This window comes from Talaromyces stipitatus, genomic scaffold (genome assembly GCF_000003125.1).
Source record: "Talaromyces stipitatus ATCC 10500 scf_1105507295527 genomic scaffold, whole genome shotgun sequence".
Classification (NCBI taxonomy): domain Eukaryota; kingdom Fungi; phylum Ascomycota; class Eurotiomycetes; order Eurotiales; family Trichocomaceae; genus Talaromyces; species Talaromyces stipitatus.
Window position 1 is genome coordinate 594,972 of NW_002990114.1, and position 18,689 is coordinate 613,660.

General features: G+C 46.3%; 7 protein-coding genes across 7 annotated transcripts, besides 2 other annotated features; 5 read left to right on the forward strand and 2 right to left on the reverse strand.

Annotated features, from left to right (window-relative positions):
* Positions 1-127: 127 nt before the first annotated feature.
* Positions 128-1,897, reverse strand: TSTA_082690 (bicyclomycin resistance protein, putative; the record flags this gene model as incomplete). The annotated part of the gene is made up of 4 exons (XM_002477954.1): positions 128-1,026; positions 1,076-1,163; positions 1,219-1,728; positions 1,784-1,897. The coding sequence occupies 4 exons, from the start codon at positions 1,895-1,897 to the stop codon at positions 128-130; spliced, it is 1,611 nt and encodes a 536-aa protein (XP_002477999.1).
* A 710-nt stretch (positions 1,898-2,607) lies between these two features.
* On the forward strand, positions 2,608-3,497 carry TSTA_082700 (uncharacterized protein; the record flags this gene model as incomplete). The annotated part of the gene is made up of 2 exons (XM_002477955.1): positions 2,608-2,842; positions 2,896-3,497. 2 exons carry the CDS (start codon positions 2,608-2,610, stop codon positions 3,495-3,497), a joined length of 837 nt encoding a protein of 278 aa, XP_002478000.1.
* Positions 3,498-4,535: 1,038 nt separating this feature from the next.
* TSTA_082710 (oxidoreductase, 2OG-Fe(II) oxygenase family, putative) lies at positions 4,536-5,872 on the forward strand (the record flags this gene model as incomplete). The annotated part of the gene is made up of 6 exons (XM_002477956.1): positions 4,536-4,676; positions 4,738-4,890; positions 4,949-5,029; positions 5,089-5,472; positions 5,540-5,719; positions 5,768-5,872. The coding sequence occupies 6 exons, from the start codon at positions 4,536-4,538 to the stop codon at positions 5,870-5,872; spliced, it is 1,044 nt and encodes a 347-aa protein (XP_002478001.1).
* Positions 5,873-7,357: 1,485 nt separating this feature from the next.
* TSTA_082720 (zinc-containing alcohol dehydrogenase, putative) lies at positions 7,358-8,586 on the forward strand (the record flags this gene model as incomplete). The annotated part of the gene is made up of 4 exons (XM_002477957.1): positions 7,358-7,519; positions 7,576-7,965; positions 8,039-8,485; positions 8,545-8,586. The coding sequence occupies 4 exons, from the start codon at positions 7,358-7,360 to the stop codon at positions 8,584-8,586; spliced, it is 1,041 nt and encodes a 346-aa protein (XP_002478002.1).
* Positions 8,587-12,045: 3,459 nt separating this feature from the next.
* Positions 12,046-12,066: a microsatellite.
* A 659-nt stretch (positions 12,067-12,725) lies between these two features.
* TSTA_082730 (FAD dependent oxidoreductase, putative) lies at positions 12,726-14,532 on the forward strand (the record flags this gene model as incomplete). Its single annotated transcript, XM_002477958.1, has 7 exons — positions 12,726-13,224; positions 13,275-13,388; positions 13,441-13,526; positions 13,575-13,829; positions 13,885-13,913; positions 13,967-14,162; positions 14,215-14,532. The coding sequence occupies 7 exons, from the start codon at positions 12,726-12,728 to the stop codon at positions 14,530-14,532; spliced, it is 1,497 nt and encodes a 498-aa protein (XP_002478003.1).
* Positions 14,533-14,905: 373 nt separating this feature from the next.
* Positions 14,906-16,926, reverse strand: TSTA_082740 (acid phosphatase AphA; the record flags this gene model as incomplete). The annotated part of the gene is made up of 4 exons (XM_002477959.1): positions 14,906-15,260; positions 15,312-15,755; positions 15,817-16,512; positions 16,565-16,926. The coding sequence occupies 4 exons, from the start codon at positions 16,924-16,926 to the stop codon at positions 14,906-14,908; spliced, it is 1,857 nt and encodes a 618-aa protein (XP_002478004.1).
* Positions 16,927-17,461: 535 nt separating this feature from the next.
* Positions 17,462-17,489: a microsatellite.
* Positions 17,490-17,493: 4 nt separating this feature from the next.
* Positions 17,494-18,684, forward strand: TSTA_082750 (ankyrin repeat-containing protein, putative; the record flags this gene model as incomplete). The annotated part of the gene is made up of 2 exons (XM_002477960.1): positions 17,494-17,628; positions 17,713-18,684. The coding sequence occupies 2 exons, from the start codon at positions 17,494-17,496 to the stop codon at positions 18,682-18,684; spliced, it is 1,107 nt and encodes a 368-aa protein (XP_002478005.1).
* Between the last annotated feature and the right edge of the window lie 5 nt (positions 18,685-18,689).

The following is an 18,689-nucleotide window of genomic DNA, read 5'->3' on the forward strand; positions in this document are numbered from 1 at the left end:
TATGTATCTTGTTCAATGTAAGCGTTGACATCAGATGGTACATAGACAGTTATGAACCCCTTTGGACATAGCCTTTTGCATTGATAAGCTCTGGTTCCAACTGAGTACTTATTCACAAGCTGAAGTATTAGGCCTTTCTCAGCCGAGCTCCAAACTTGTAAAAGACAAATGGTAACGGAGCCATGACGATGGCAATAAAACCGAGCAATGAATTGCCCCAACCGAGTCCCAAAGATCCATACAGAGATGGTCCGGCCAATGGAAGGAGAGCTCCCGTTACACTCCTTAAAATGACATTTGCAGATGTCGCCGAAGCAGCGTAGATGGGGTAACTGTCGACAATGTATGTGCTAATAGGTAGAAAAAGCCCTACAATACCGAATCCAAATGGCACTAGTGATATAATGGTAGATGCCCAGTGCAAGTTGTAGTCAGAACTCCAGCCGTACCAGAATAGTGAGAGGGGAAGAAGTAGTCCAAAAGGTATGCTCAAAATGAGGCGCATTTCCGGTGTGAAGGTGCCCTGGTTGGCCTGTGCAAGTTGGATTACAAGTTTGTCTGAGTATATTGTGAACAGTAGCCAGGCGAGTACATTGCCTAGGCCCAGGGAAATGTACGGAAACCCGGTCTCGCCAGTGTTGAATCCATATTTGTCCTCGAAGACCGTTGGGATGGTTGTGTAAAGCAGGTAGACAAGTCCAAAAACAAAAGAAATATACAGTGATAAAGTTAGAACGATTGGAGAGAAAACAATCAGATTTAGGGGTCTCAGTAAGTTTGTCCGGAGAATCTGCATTTCACTTTGCTGTCCTGAATCGTTATAGCAGCTCGCGAGGTCATCTCGGCCGAGCTCCTTACGTAGAAAGGCCGTTCTCTGCTCAATTATGACCTTGTGACATGTTTCTCTGGTACAGACAGCAATTAGCAGGGTGACTGGGCTAGCTGCAGCGAGCACAATCCAAAAATCCCAGCGCCAGCCGATATATTGAGTCACGAAGCCTCCAAGCAGGGGGCCGACGACAGGGCCTTACGAGGGATCAGCACCCATGCGATTCGTGTGACTGAATAGGCTTACCGAATAGCGGCCCGAGATTCCACATCCCTATTGCAAAGCCCCTATTATCAGGTCGAAACATGTCTCCGATGATGCTACCCCCGAGCGACTAACGTAACACGTTAGTAACTAACATCAATTACACTGAGAAGGGATATATATACCAAGCAGGCGGCACCGCCGACTCCGCTAAAGAACCGCGAAACAATCAGGATTTCAATGTTAGGAGCTAATGCACATCCAATCTGCCATAAACAGAAAAAGGCATTTGCTACACATAGGACCATCTTACGCCCATGTATCTCGGAAAGCGGACCAATAAATATAGGGCCAACAACATATCCCAAAAGATAGATGGTTACAGTCATTGATCCGAGAGTCGAATTTTCGTTGCCAAAGTCGGCATCCATGATGTTGATAGCAGGCGAGAGGATCGAGGTCGCGAATGGGGTCAGCAGCGTGATGGCAGACAGGAGCCATATCCATGTCCATTTTTGCAACCTGGAAAAATTGAAAGGCATCGCGGGGTCAATCTCACTCTGCCAACCCACGGTTCCTTTGTCAAGGTCGGTGACTGGAAGTGGTTCGTAACGAATTCCGCCGTTTCTCCTCTCTTGTTCAACGCGTACAGCTTGCGAAACTTGGCCGACAGCTCGTTGGTCAAAACCTACTTTCTATTTCTGCGTGTTAGATATCCATGGAATACGTTTGGAATACTCAAAATCGCACATTGTCCAATTCGAGATTTCTTATCTGATTGATGACCTCTTCCTTCTCTTCATCCCTGATCACACTCGGCGTTCTTTCAACAACATGTGATGAAGATTTTGCTTTACCAGCCATCTCAACATCATTAGAATCCATAGATGCTTATTTAGAGTAAGATGTAAGACGAGGCTCGGATGTCCTAGCGTGGGAGTATGGGCTTATATGGTCGAGATAGAAGACAGAAAATTTGAATTAGGCACCTGTAATCAGAGCGAGGTGCGACAACAAAGGTCTAGAGAATGTATGGTACCGCTAATATAAGTTAGAGATCTACAGATAAGAAGATCACACGCTTGCAAATTACTAGTACATAGGTTGATACAGACATGGGCGAACAAAGAACATGATGCGGACTACCTTGCTAGTCATATTATTCCTTGCTAGCCTCTAGATCACCTCTGTGATACCAGGCCGTAATAGCAGAATAATATCGTTAATTAATTGAACAGAGCGTGCTGGCAATAGGGGATGTTAATCTAAAGCCAACAGGTCTTCTACTTACCTCTTAAGAAAGGGTTGGAGTGTCGGTGAACGGGTACGACTTCGAGATTTAAATCTGCGCGCTGCTGCTGTAGTTGATTTAGCGAGAGAAAATAGACCACCAATCAGGCCTTATATACGCATCAAAGTGGATTTAGATGGTGCCAGCACCATATCCGAGATAGCCATAAGATAATGCTGAAGCCTGACAATAAATCACTCCATCGTCTCTTCAACTACCACTCTCTCCATCATGAGATTTCATTTCCAATATCGCCAAGATGTGGGAAACAATAAACAAAATCATGTACCATATTCACTTTGGGCCACATCAGCGCAAAGTGGAGAGATATCTTGATGAAGCAACCACTGGTACTGTACTCACCTTCAAAGGCATAAGTATTGGATATCATACTGACAGCAGGAGCTTAGACTCGGTACTGAATGATCTTGGGCAAGTTCTAAGATTAAAGGCCTCAGAAGTCGGACAGCTGTCGTCAATATTTCAATCGCACTGTTTTACCGATGGCGAGCAACGATGTCAGTAATCTGAGCGCCTAGGTTTGGTTATGACAACCACTAACAGAAAATAGATTGGACTGAAGAAAGTCTCAAACATCATATTAAGATCAACCATCCCGGCATCGCCACCACCGAGCATACAAACAGCCTCCTCTGGCGATGCTTTCATTTCTATGCCTACCACCCATTTCCTCGTCATGACATGCATCAAATTGATGAAAGTGTATTCCAGCGTGCGGTTATCCTCCTTGCTGTTCAAGGGACAGATTTCCTTGGCACCCAAGACGGAGGAGATTACTTCTGGCGGAACGATACTGATTTCTTCTATGATGCTGACTTCAGGCGAATTCTAAGAAGTATTAACCCTGCGTTTCCTGAACATAAATCTCAACCGACATCGCAAATATCTGTGGTTAATAATGTTATGGGCGTATTAGCTACAACTCAACCTTACGCGGTGACCCTCGCACCGTCGCCGGATCTTTTAGAATCTGCAGCTCGGAGATTACTTGACAGTGTTCCAGGAGGGAATAGACTACGGTATAGGCTATATGCCGACGATTTCTCGGGCCTTGTTACATTACTATTGCAATTGAGAATATGCAGCCAAAAATGGGGGATGACCCTCCATTATGGCGAATTTTTCCAATCATCAAAGTTGCTAGATCTATAACGAATGGAGTTTTCGTGCACGGCAGTCTCAACTCTAATACGTATAGCGAAGTGATGGATGTTCTGGTTAGTGGATAGCAACACTTCTGTTATTACGGCTCTGACCTCTTTTCCAGCCAAATCTGCGGATACAATTCTACCAACTGTGGACAGTGCTTTTTCAGCCAATAAAGACAAGAAGGACCTCTATCCAACGCGTCTCTAGCAGCCGGCTTTATATCAAGTGAAATTCTCCAGACAATCTCACTGTTTATACCTCAAGCATCAGTATCCGATCAGTCCCCTCTGACATTTCACATGCTTACCCAGCAACAAGAAGACATCTGATGATTTGACAATAATACGTCTCGTTAACGCTCTTTGGAATAACGCAAAACATCCACATGTTGTCATCTTTGTTAATGACATCTCATCTAGTGTATTTGGCGCATACTTCCCTAGGCCCCTATCAGCAGAATGCAAGATTGGTCGAGGCCATCTCCTCTTTCAGATAGCACCACAATTTTGTCTCCTTCTTTCGACTAGCCAGTCAATTCCTCTCCCCGATCTTATCAAAGTCCATGATTCATTAAACCCTTTACTGCAAGGTGATATTTCGGCATATAATATGTCGCCATCTGCGCCATATAGAATTGGAGTGCCGGACAGCGAAGCGAACAGCGCTGGTCTATGGATAGACCCAAATACCAAATCTGTTCAGCTAGTCAAACCGCTTACAAACAATGGCGAATATATGCGAAATGTCAGGGGAGGGGGACAATGAACCTGGGAGGGAGAAAATCGATCGACTTTACATCCTCCGAGTGTCCACTTCAAAAATGGATTCAAAGCTTTCTTTGCAGAAGGATATCGAGGCTAAGTATCGTGCTCCCTCTGATCAGACAGATAATCTGATTCAAGGAGTAGAACTTCAGACGAGAATTCAGGGCTTTGGGTCATCTTGTTAGAATTGCCATAGGTGGGGTAACAATGTAAAAAGTATCCCGACCAGAAATTCTCTTCCGATACTTCTCGTCAGTTCTCTTAGACGCAGTAAACAATGGCAGTCTCATTCGAGTCTCTTCCAATAATCGATTTTCAGGCTCTGCAGAGCGATGCAACAAAGTCAGAAGCTCTCGCAGACTTGAAAAACGCGTTATTCCATGTGGGCTTCTTATACCTCGCTAACACTGGACTGGAGGTAAGTTTTAAGAAAAATCCAGGACACAAATTCAGATCTATAACTAATATTTAATACGTAGTCAATTATCGAAGAAACACATAATGCGTTACCACAAATATTTGACCTTCCTGAAAGCGACAAACAAAGATGTAGCATGCTCAATTCTCCTTCATTTCTTGGGTACACTGGCCTAGGTGCTGAAACTACGGCACGAAAGACGGACTTGAGAGAGGTATCTAGTGCCTTGCAGCATGCCGGGCGAGAGAATAGCATTGACTTATCAAAAATAGCAATTTGATTTTGGCAGCCCAGTCAAGTCGGTGTGGAAGGAAGGCGACCTGCCCTGGCAACGCCTCGAGGGACCTTCTCAGGTTTGTGATGCAGTTATACCATCCCAACATCGGACACTCCAATGTTAACATTCTTAAAGTTTCCCAATGAAGAAGTCAACAAACTCGTGACACGATACACCTCTGAGTTATCAGTGCTCTCGGGAACATTTCTCCGAGCGGTAGCAGAGTGTCTCTCATTACCATCCGGCACGTTCGAGACTTTCCTAGGCAAAATGCACCGGTTGAAATTCGTCAAATACCCGCGTTCCGAACCTGGATCTCAAGGGGTAGGTCCACACAAGGATTCTACTGGTCTTTTCACCTTTCTTTCCCAAGACTCAGTTGGGGGGCTGGAAGTTCTTAACAGGGCTGGGCAATGGATTAGTGCACCGTATATAAAAGGGACTCTTGTGGTAAATGTTCAGCAGGGATTTGAAGCTATCACGGGAGGACTATGTCCCGCAACGACTCATCGGGTCCTTGTATGTTCCATCATGATTGTTCTCCATACGTCTCACATAGAGGTTCCAGGATACTGACATTTCAAAGGCACCTACCACGACCACGCGCTACAGTATACCATTTTTCCAGGCTGTCAGGTTAGACCTCACTTTGAAATTCCTCGAGGAAGCAGCAGTGGACATTGTCCATCGCATTCCAACCCAGAATGTAGCGAACGCCCAACAGGTCACGATACCCAGCGAATTCATGTCGCCTTTGTTTTCATGCGTAAGTTATTGGTGTCACTCGGTTCAGAAAATCTACTAATCCGAATAGTTCGGTGAAGCTCAATTGAGGAACCGCATAATGAGCCATCCGGACGTCGGCAAGAGATGGTATCTGGAGCTTTACGAAAAGTATTCCCGACAGACGCTAGCCTAGCTGCTGATATAACCAGATCAAGGCCTTGAAAGCTGTTATACAAAAGAATGTACGGCTATTGTACACGATCCGTATATGTAATTATGCCAATACATTTAAATAGGCTTTCCCACAAACAATGTTCTCTACAGGCGATATTGGTGGCTGAATACTGTAATTTTAGGGCGATGAACGGAAATAATCTTGGATATTGTTAGGGGGTTAGGGCTAGGGCTATGTCGATCAGGCCAAGATAGCGGCCGTGTTGACGTCATGTAGCTGTTGTTTATTTTTCTTGGATTCTCTTCTTCCATGATGTTTCTCGTCAATATATAATCAGTTGTTGAAGAACAAGACATATTTAAACCTCGCAGTGGTACGTATATCGAGTGGATAGAGGTATTTTCAAAGTCGAATCTTCAGCTGACTTGACGATATTCTCCTGCAGGATAGAATAAGCCGGCCTGGATATCGATCAGCAGGTTAACCTAGGGATATACTTAACATGGCTGCTCCAGCACTCGCACTTCCCGTGAACCATACGCTCCCGATATCCTCGTCATCGTCGTCGTCATCTTCAGTCAAGGGTGGGGTGAAAGGCATCAAGAAGCTGTGCTTTGGCTGCGATTGCGGCGATACAGAATGTGACTGCTGTATAATTCCTTGCAGTGTGATGTGAGGAGGTCTATCAACACGTGGAGAAGTCGGCATTTGTCATCCGGTATACAGCAAGTCCCACAGGCATATACCGATGCATCCGACGACAGGCGCTTTTCCATATGAAATTGGCTTCGAATTTTTTATGAATTTGATTGGCGAGTTTTCCTTAATTTTAGCGAGCATCAAACGAGAATAAGCGACAATATACGAGACATGAACCCTGATTTAAAATGCGGAGGTACGATTTCAAATCATTTTTCGGCTTTCGTCTTTCCTCACTCGCTTGTCATTGCCTTGAACATGCCGTTTCCTGTATTAATTGGACAGTCCTAAGAGTCAATTTCTGGCAACTTCTCCAATTCATTCTTCTGGGTCCAAAATAGCTGGCTGGCATTTCTCCCACTCCGATGCCGTTTCCGGTCCCTCCCACCCGGCAACAGTGGAGCATGAGAAACATCATAACCGGAACTTGAATATATGCAAGTATTCTTTACGTAACCGTTCATGAGAAGAAGTCGAAAAGACATGAATATCGATGACCTATTGGTAAGCGAATATCCATTATGTGGAACATTTCACTGTTTCACAATGGAAATCCCACAGGGGACCCTGGTTGAAGAATCGGAAAATTGAATAATCATGACATCGTAAAAGAAGCTTATCAATCATCATCTAAAACCTTTTTTTGTGAACTTTCGGGGATGCCGAATGAGTATAAATATAGGCCTTGAAAAGCGTTTCTATGTAGCTATGCACTCTGACAAATATCACTGCCTCTGTTCATCAGCCAAACTTACATCGAAACTGGTAACAAGGAATTCGGCGATAAACCCACCCGCGTAGAAGATGGTAGCCAAGACGATCAAGCAGTGGACCGTTACCGGGGACAAAAAAGGCTTCGACGAGCTCAAGCTGGAGGTTGTTGACTTCCCCAAATGTGGTGAGAACGAAGTGGTGGTTAAGCTGAATGCAGCATCGCTGAACTACCGCGATCTTATCATTCCACAAGTAAGTTCCGGTTTATAGAAGACAAATATGATGACAAGGAAAGTTAACTTAGTCAGGGCAAATATCCCTTCCCACTCGGCCTTCCAGTCGTGGCATGCTCTGATGGTGCGGGGGAAGTTGTCGAAGTCGGATCGAAAGTGAGGCAATGGAAGAAAGGTGACAAGGTCGTGACACTTTTCAACCAGGGTCATCAGTATGGACCCATGACTACCCTCGCGTCAAAGACAGGACTTGGCGGCGTCCTGGACGGCACGCTCAGAGAATACGGGGTGTTTAATGAGAATGGCCTTGTTCGCCAGCCCAATAATCTAAGTGCGATTGAGGCTAGTACCCTTTCCTGTGCTGCATTGACAGCATGGAATGCGCTGTATGGTTCAAAACCGTTGAAACCTGGCCAGACTGTTCTGGTTCTTGGCACTGGAGGTGTTTCGATGTTTGGTCTCCAGGTAAGTAGTATATCGAAATTTCTCGTAAAACATATCAGGTATGACATATACTAACGCTGGTTCTGTGGTATAGTTTGCCAGAGCAGCCGGCGCAAAAGTCATCGCGACAACCTCATCAGACGCAAAAGCCGAAAAGTTGCGAAAACTCGGAGCAGACCACGTTATCAACTACAAGACGGACCCGAACTGGGGAGAAACCGCCCGCAAGCTCTCCATGAATGGTGAAGGTGTCGACCACATTCTCGAGGTCGGAGGACCAGCCACATTGAAGCAAACGGTCAAAGCGATCAAATACGAAGGCATCCTTAGCATCATTGGATTTGTTGGTGGTGAAAATAATGTAGAGGTTCCACAGATTGTGGATGCTCTATCCAACATCTGCACCTTTAGAGGTGTCTATGTTGGTTCTAAGGAGCAGATGGAAGATATGGTGAATGCTATCGAGGCTAATGATATTCACCCGGTGGTTGATGATGAAGTTTTTGAGTTTGAGAAGGCTAAGGAGGCATATCATTACCAGGTGAGTAAACTTCATCTCCACTTCACGTGAATCATATAGATTGACTGACTATGCAACAGTGGGATCAAAGGCATTTTGGAAAGGTCGTGATCAAGATCTAAAAGACAAACACTATGACGAGCTGGCAAATATAATAATAAGTTGCACTTTCCTTGTTCATAGACGCAAATTATGATGCTCAATTTTTCTATAATTGAAACTACCTATTCAAAATACGGATTAGTATTCTCATTTCAAATGTCCTCCCAACTATGTAGGTCAAAACACATATCTTCTCAAACTACCCCGAAACACAACCTCGGTACCTAGCTAACTAACCTTGAGACAATCAGCGGCTAAAATCAGAGGTTATCCCATCAAGTAAAGAGGAGAGGGAACACACTTGTCAAATAAAAAGCTGTCTGAATTGCAGCATAGCGGACTCCTCAAGATGCGGTTCTTGTGCTTCTATGACATGGGCACAAATACTCAAGTAGGCAGTTGACTTTAGGGCTCTTGCCGATACTATATAGTCAAGATTTGGCGATATCGGGAATAGTATCAGCAAAACTAAGGCCTCGCCGATATTTGCCTATATTATATAGGCAAAGATTTACTTGCGAATCGAGCTTGGATCATTGTTTCCGAGCGGTACTGTGAAGCTGACTGATCGAAATATTACCTTGCCATTGCATATATACTTCCGAAGTGCCAGACGAATAAGTGCAGAACAACTCATATTTGCATTTCCCCTCTTCCTACAACCTATATAAACAGGCTCCATCTCTTAATTCTCAACGTTTTTCTAGTCTTCGCCGTAATCTCTTAATACTTTGTCACTTTCACTGTGAGAAACGAAAAAGCTAGAAACTCAGAAAGGCTCGGATAGCCGAAAGACCCAATGGTACAATGGTTCAACATCCGTGGATGTATCTCCGTAAATTGACCATCACCAACCATTTTCTCGTCGTAAGTAAGCTCTCTGAAGTTATAGGTATTTAAAACCATTCTAACATTTTGGTTGGCCCTACCAAACGCAGCATCGTTGCCCTGGTGATTGGGAACAAACATTACGGCCTTCCAGAATCTTTTCTTCGAAAATATTCCCAATTTCCGCTGCGATCATCCTTTTCTCCAACTATTATATTACATTATATTCATGAGGATGCCGGCTATAAGTTACTTTGGTGCATTTCTTATACTCAGGGGGATATCTGTTGGATTGTACATAACAATCTCTAGCAGTATTTCTCAGCGTATCAAACTATATATGTAAAATATATGGAATCCATGATCCGTACTGTAGTTCTTGTTGTGTCTTCTGAGTACAATAAAAGTGAGAGATGTCGTAAATACACACTACCCGTAGCTCTGACCACCGACACCTACCTGCACATCGCTTCCATTCATAATTGCATTTTCCGGTCACAGAGGGATTTGAAACATCAGCAAACTGAGCCTGCCTGCGGGATTTGCAGACGACCAATCTTCGCCACGACAATGATCGTATCAAGACGGTCAAGGGCGGACTACTAAAAGACTTACAAATGAATCCTCGCTATACTGATTTCCAACTATGGCGCTATGAGGAAGAGAGTTAACTGCTTTGGATAAAAGGAGACCCTGGGAAGGGTAAAACGATGCTCTTGTGTGGAACCGTCGATGAGTAGAGTAAATCCGCTCTTAAAACCACTGCTATCTCCTTTTCCTGCTAGACTACTGACGTATGGAACCCGCCACTGCGGCAATTCGCAGCCTGATCTTTATGGTGGCTGACCCGCAGCCATTCCTTATATCCTATATATCGCGACAGTACGAGAAGGCTGTGAAGCAGGTTTTCGAGGGTGTCAATGCGTGGACAAATGCTCAGCGTCCTCGGGCATTCGCTATTAAAGACCACCCATTTAATCATGGATGCTCTTGACGAATGTTCTTCTAGTATTCCTTTATCCTCTACCTACTCACGAAGCCCAGGAATGAAATCCGTCTAGATGCATGTCCCAAGACAAGATTATTGTCTTTTGGCTACTGAACATTGGGGCCAATTAAATGAATGAGTGATGTTTATTGATGACCTTACGCAGTCAAGATGGAAAATGTGTATAGTTTGGCCACAACTTACGCGTAAACGTGTTAGACCCTAGCGTCAGAGAGGGCCAAACTAGGATAGTGGAGGGGACCGTTGTGGAACTGACAGAGACAGCAGACCTGGCGAGCCTATCTGGAACTGATGGTTGAGCTTGTATAAAACCGACCGATGCATTCGTTGTGAAATACACCCTAAATGCCTCTGATGCCCATCTGCCCAGGGCCTAAATCTGGTCATTCAAAATCCCACTATTGTAGACATGGTGCGCTGCACCATTTCGAAACTGTGGCGTGAGTAGCCATCCGTCCGCAGTCCAAGTGCTTTCAGCTTATTCGATAAGACAGAGAGGAATTTGTTGGAAGTAAATGGTCATCTATAGAAGGAGAACAATGGAGCGTCGACTGGGCATGCTCTATCTCCTATCTTGCCAAGGATGATCTGTACTCCTTCATGGTAGCAATCCATCTTACTTTACTTGAGTGTGAGTTGTATATGGTCTAGTGAGTCTAGTGCGGGATAGAATCTAATGTCTAAATGTGTCAGCTTTGTCGACAAGAAGATTGAGTATATGCCGAGGTCTTCTCTCTTGTAGGTGAATTCTCCAATACGGAGAAATCCAGCAAATTGCCACCCGGCAAGCTGTCGCGAAGTTCAGGTCGTCTATGAGATTTGCAGTCATGTCTAAGGGATGTAACGGAAGTATAGCAAGGCCAGATAATAGTTTTGTAATGGCCTCACGTGAAATGGGCTTTCTAACCCGTACTTTGGTTGTTGGGGTAAGCTTCTCGCGCTGTCGATGAGGCCCAGAAGTGTTTGTTATCAAAGAGCTTATCGTCAAGGAAATTGTCAACATGGTAGGCTCGGAGAGCAGCTAAATCTGACAACGCGGTATCTGGTTTGATTGCTTTTTGGTTAGAATTACTAAGGAGTTGGGAGGTTAACCACAAGATCAACAATTATTTTGACGCTGGCCATGCTGGTAGCTTTTGTAGCGTGCAGTGTCTCCCGTAGTTATGCTGGATGGAGAGGCAGACGGAGCATGTATTAGTGCTGAGCCCATTCCAGAGAAATTTTAAATGGCCTGCACTGAGCTGATAAGCTCGTGAAGAGAACCACGCTAACAGAAGCAGTAGCTTCAAGCGCAAAAAAGGTCTAGAAAGTTGAAACGGGCGTTAATCAGAGTAACTAACATGGATTATGCCTTGATCATAGCCTCGTCTTTTCCTATATCACTCTGTATTAAGCCTGTTGGTGTCCATATCGGGTATGTCACTAATCCTCCTTGTGCCCGGATTTGGGTGTTCATGTGTACACTGTACAGTTAGGTGAAAAATGTATCCCGAGGTGTCGTTAATAAGGGCACGGATAAGTACGTAAAAAGTAAAACTTAATTGAGAAACATTGGGGTATATCGCCAACGATCAGAGGAAGGATTCAGGAGCTCGCCCCTCTTCTCCGGGTCTATGGAGGGACGATCTTATCGCCGTCCAATTGTGTGTGTGTGTGTGTGTGTATATTTAACGGCCGTGGTTCGTGACTCGCACGCTTCCCACCGATCCCTGCTGGGACATAGGCCGCCGAGGGGTAAGCCTCGGGTTTCGGGTCCTATCAGATTTATGTACAAATAAGAGACTCTTTGGCGCATTTCCATATCGCCGTCCAATTAAATACAGGATTTAGCTTACTATGTGAGAAGGGGAGCCGTGCAGAAAATCCACGCTAAAACATAGTAAGTGGAAACAAGGGTCTCTAGGGGACATTTGACAATGCGACAATCGTAGCTGGTAGTTCCAGTCAGCCAAGATGTAATGGAACTGGCTAGTGAAGGAATGATCATCGTTGGTTCCATCAGTCTACGGCTGCATTTTCTCCCAGTACCTAGGCATTTTCGACTCAACTGAGGGGAACCCACGGAGACCTAGTAGATGAGGGGGTATAAATCACCCAATATGGCCAAGGTATCAGTAAGCCAAGTGTGATAGACAGCAAATAAGGCGCATAATACGTATGTTTCCTAGATCTAGGGCCAACAATTCAGGGGAATGAGCCTTGATGCAAGTCCCTTTTCCGGGTCTATAACTGCCGTCTGCCCCCATAACTTAGGAAACATTCTGCTACAGTCAATCATTGCATATCTGCCCTGCGTGGATTGACTATGATACAGCAATCATAATGTATACCACACCACACCTCTCCAAAGTCCTCACCCTATCCACTCTTGCATTATCCATCATAACGAGAGCGGATATATGTTCAACCGTCCAAACCGAAACAAACGCCGTCCAAAAACCTCTGTCAATCGCCTACGAGTCCGAACTCCAAAACTACTGGTCCGAAGCCTGCTCTGCTCTTCGCCCAACATGCATCGTCTTCCCGACCAGCGCCGAAGAAGTTTCCGAAATAATCACATCATTGCATGGAACTGATGACCTGTTTCAAATCAAGTCCGGGGGTCATATGCCCAATAATGGATTTTCGAGTATTCAGGGAGGATTACTGATCGCGACGAAGGAGTTGAATAATGGGGTTGCGTATGATGCAGAGACGCAGACGGCCAAGATTGGGCCGGGACTTACATGGGCTGAGGCTCAGAGTGGGCTTGAGGGGACGGGGAGGACGGTTGTTGGTGGGAGATTGGGTGGTGTTGGTGTTGGGGGGTATATCCTTGGCTGTACGATACCCTGTCCGATATTTAGAGAGTGCATGACTGATAATTAGGAGGCGGACTGAGTTTCTTGAGCTCTCAATACGGCTGGGCGGCGAATAATGTAGTCGACTTTGAGGTTGTTTTGGCTAATGGAACAGTCACCCATGCCAATAATTCAACCAACACAGGTACGTCGCATCAGGCTACGTACAGCAAGAGAGGAACTCATAAAACGTCCAGATCTATTCGCCGCTCTAAAAGGGGGCGGAAACAACTTCGGCATCGTCACGCAATACACCCTCCAAACACAACCCATCTCGGATCAGGTAAGGAGCTACGCTATCCTCACACAATACCCATACTAAACGCAGCAGGTCTGGGGAGGCGTCCTAACATTCTCATACGACAAATCCACAAAACTACTCCAAGCGATCCGCGACTTCACCGAATACTACCCAGACGATAAGGCGGCTATCATACCTACCTGCGAGCACACGGCGCTTTTCACAGAGTGGTTTGTATTTGTGTTCTACGATGGTCCCACGCCTCCAGATGGAATCTTCAGTAACTTCACGAATCTTGGGGCGGATTTGAATACGGCCAAGACGTGGGATTCTTATCATGATTTGGTATGTTTACGTATAGGCCGTGTGTATGGAATGGGGACTGATAAAATGGACACAGCTTCAAGATAATGATAATTATGATTTGCAGTAAGTCAATCTTACTCAACTCACGTTGAGAGCAAGGGTTCTAAATTTTGCAGTGGACAACGCTACGGCATCGCAACCGAGACAACACCTCTACCAAACGCAACCGTTGGACTGGAGGTCATGACAACTCTATTCGAAACATTCTACAACGTTACGTCCGAAGTACTCCTCGACACAGGGGTAATCGGCACAATCGCATTTCAACCTATGCCACGCACCATCACTAGTAAAGCGATTGCCTTGGGCGGAGTACGTTGCCCCCCTTTCTTTGAACATCCTCCCCTCTAACCTTGTTTGACAGGACCTCCTGTCCTTCCCCTCCACAACAGACTACTTAATCATGGAACTCGATATTTCCCACTCTTTCGCCTCTGACGACGATACCACCGAAGCCGCGCTACAACAGCTCTATACAGCACTAGATAATCACATCCAAAACTTCATTAGTCAAGGGATATTACCAGATGTGTATAGACCACTATTCATGAACGATGCACACGGAACACAGGATTATTGGGGCAGGATAAGTACGGTGGAGATGGCGCGGGGTGTTAGAGAGAAGTATGATCCGGAATTGTTTTGGCAGAAGAGGACTAGTGGGGGGTTTAGGCTTGGATGATGTTGGCTCCAACCCTAAGGTCGGTGGGCGTAAGAGTGACTTCGTGTTATAATCTGTACATAGGCATATATAGTATATATGACTAGCATAATGCGTAATTGAAGGGTGAAGTGAAGATGGGTCGATTGTTTGCTGTGGTCGAGATAAACCCTTTTTCTCACATGCTATTTCCAGCCCTAATCGATTGCCATTTTAGGCATTATTTGAAACTCCTCTTTTGGACTTTGCTACCCGACACCTGGTTATCTCGTTCGTTATCCTGCAGAAATCTCACATCGAAAATAGAAGGGCTCAATTTCTACAAATTGAATATTAAGTAAAGTACATATTACAGGTTCTATACGTTGTAACCAACTGACCCAAATCAAGTCATCTACTCGCAAGTATCATCAGGAGGTGTGGTGTCACTCTCCTTCTTCAGCAACCACAAATAATCACCAATCGAGCCATCGTCACCACGGATAAACTCCCACTTGACAGCAGTCTCGTTAAAGACAGTCATCTTGCTGAAACCGAAATGTGTCTGGTCAAGTAACGCGGTGATGTTCTGAATCTTCTGGTTGGCGCTCAATGTGCTGTGGCTTTCAATGTTTCCTGCCATGCCGTTGACAATGTGGGTCATGGATTGGCCGGGGCTAGTGTAGTAAGTGTTGTTGTTGACAATGGCAGACTGTAGCACCTTGCCGTCTGCGGTGAGAGGGAACAAACGTTCGTACCAGTGGATGTGACTATGCCCGTGTTAGTCAGATGACCTGGAATTAAGATGTTTGCAAACATACCCAGAAAGATAAGCATCGACGCCATGCTCCAGCAACAGTTCTTGGAAAGCGTTCTTGACATTGGTCATGTAAGACGAAAATGCAGAAGAGTACATGGGACGGTGAGACATGACGAAAACCCACGGAGTCAGGGAACGGTCAACCTTCTCCAGGTCAGCCTTGAGCCACTGGTACTGCTCATAAGCCTTGTTATCTTTGTAGTTGCCACCATCAATACGACCAAATGGACCGCCATCGGTGATGTAAGTCTCGTTTGCCTTAGGGTGAGTCTCGTTGCCTTTAAGATCGCGAACGAAGGGCCATTCGGGGCTATAAGCAAAATCGGTTTCACCGTCGAGGGTGATGAAGTGGGCTAGACCGTAGTCAAAGGAATACCAGAAGTTGCCAACACCACCAGTCTCTTTACCAGGGCCATAGAAGCGGTGTTGGTAAGCAGTGAAGTTTCTACAGAGGATGTCAGCACCCTGTTGCATACCTCTTGCATCAATTAGGATGGATTGTTTACCTCTGGGAAGGAGGGCAGCTGTAGTACGTCAGAGCCGTCTTAGCAGCAGTGCTATTAGTCTGATTGCTATTCAGCAATGCGGTCAGAGGGTTACCAGGACCATCGAATTCGGCACAGGCGGCTTCATGGTTTCCGACAACAGTCATATAGGGAACCTTGGTAGTGACGTTCAAGAGCCATTGCTGCCAGAGATCCCAGTTGGACTCGTACAGCACGCTCATGTCACCACCTTGAGGACCGCCCTGATTGGGGATCTCACCAGCAGGCAGAGGTGTCTTGTACTCATCAGGGATGGGACCACCGCCTGGGAGCTCGGTGCTGGTTCCGTTGTAGCACACCGGCCAGTCATCCGCACAGGGTAGGATGCCAGAGTACCAATCATCAGCATAACTCAAATCACCACCGTGCCAAGCAAAGACAGCACCGTCATCAACAGCTTTGGTCAAGTGCTTGAAAGTACCGCCAGCGTTGGTGTAACCCATGTCATTCAAGACCGCAAGAGAGAACTCGCCGGGGGTACCTGCTGGACGAGAGGTGGTGAAGCTGAGCACATCGGACTCGGTTGTGCCATTGGCGGCAGTGATCTTGTAGTAGTACTTGGTGCTGGGCAGCAAGTCATGGAGCTGGACTTCGTGAAAGAACTGGCTGCATTGAGTGACGGCGGCGACAGCAGAGCAGGGAGGAGTTCGGTCATAGCTGTTTACATACACCGTTAGCTATATCGACCAGATCTTTCAGAGCTACGTACGTGTGAGAATAACCATAGGCGGTCTGATGCAACTTCTTGGGATCAGTGCCGTATTTAATCTTGGGGGCCTCTCCCAATCCGAACGGCGTCTGGTAATGAATGTTGATCCCCTTCGGCAGAAAAGCCAAGGAGATGACGTTGACGTTGTTAGTGGGGTTCTTGTGCTTGGGCTGGACAGCAGGAGCCTCGACTAGACGAGGGAAACCTTTGCCATTGCCATTGATGCTTGGATCAACCCAGTCACCGACGGGGACTGCAGGACCAGTGTAAGGATAGGCCTCATCGACGACGGGGACGGCGTGAACAGCAGTAAAAGTCGTGGCCGACAAAGCGGCGAGCACGGATGCAGCGGTGGTCTTCATGATGCTTAACGAGGGACTTCAACGAGTGACTGAGACGACGCTGACCGTTAAAACACGTCTTTGGAGGAAACAGAGGGGATATATACGATTGTCAAGCCAATCTCGCTACTGCAGGGTTTGTGGCCATCGGAGGACTCCGTGAATGCGTAAATTAAAGCACTCTAAGATACCTCCCGAGTTGAGTCTGTACCTGGCCAGTTGCAGCGGAAGGGAGATGCCCATGGTCGCATCGTGCCTCAGGCCCGATAAACATGTGATAGGCAATCGACCTCTGATTGGCCCGATGCAGTCAAGGACGCAATTCGAGAATTCCAGCTCTTTTCCGTATTGAGATTAGCACCTCTCCATACGCGGATCCAGCTAGACTGTTTCGGGCATCTGCGTAGCACTGGCTTGACAGACGGCGATCCGATAGGCAGAAGTGACATGCTGCTAGCAAGCGTTCAGGAAAAAATAAACGAGGGCGAACTTACAATGCATGGAACAAGTATTTCAATATTGTTGAGGATGATAGCTGATATTATGTCCGAATAGAAAAAGAAGAGAAGAGAAGAGAAGGAAAGGTACATGTGGGGTGAATTGGCAATCAAAGGAAGGTTCGCTCGGGCCGGAAAGCCAGCCAAGAAAGAAAGGCGCCCCAGGGCCTTAGCCAATCAGGATGCGTTGATTGATCATCCACTAAGCACGGTGATTGGCTGGCGAGTCAGTTACCCACCTGCCAAGCTATACCTTATTTAGTCTTGGCGGTGAGCACAAATCTTGAATCATCGTCTTTGATCTGACCAGACTCAGTCGCTGTTGAATAACTGCAATATGCCTCCTCGCAAAGGCGGAAAAATCATTCTGCATCGTCCAACGGAAGCAGAAATCCGCGAAACAGAACAGGATGATGAGAATACCTGGTCTCCGTTACAGATTGCCTCAGGCGATGGCAACTACGAAGAGGTACGCCAACTGATCGAATCAGCGGCGTCGGTAGATAGTAAGCAGACGCAGAAAGAGGTTATCAACGAGTCACCGCACGGCTGGTACGGTCAGACTGCGTTACAAGCCGCCTCTGCCAATGGGCATTTAGCTATTGTGAATTTGTTGCTGGATGCTGGTGCTGAAGTCGATGCTCCAGGCGGAAATAATGGCGGTCGCACCGCCCTTACCCTTGCTGCCATCAACGGCCATTTGGCCATTGTTGAACGGCTGATGGACGCTGGCGCTGATGTGAATATCGCGCCACATAGATATTACGGCAGGACGCCTTTACAGGGAGCCGCCGAAAACGGGCATGTTGACATTGTCAAGCTGCTACTCAGCAAAGGCGCCAACATCAATGCTCCCGTGGCGCATACCGCGGGTGTCACCGCCTTAACTGGTGCAGCTGCCGGTGGACATGTCGACTTGATCGATTTGTTTATCGAGAAAGGGGCAAATATCAACCCCCCGATGAGTCGGTACAAGGGGTTAACTCCTCTCCAGGCTGCTGCTTACCACGGCCATATTGATGCCGTCGAACGACTAATTACTGCTGGCGCGGATGTGAATGTAGGAGGCTCTCACTACAATGGTTACACGGCACTGGCAGCCGCTGCTGAGCAGGGTCATAGCGAGATTGTTGAAAGGCTGCTTGCAACTGGGGCTAATGTTCTACAGAGATCAGGAAATAAGAATTGGACAGCACATCAGTTTGCATACTTTGTTGGTCAACAGGAAATTGCAGAGCGGTTATGGAGACTGGAGAGAAATGCAACGCCTCAATCTGATTAACACTG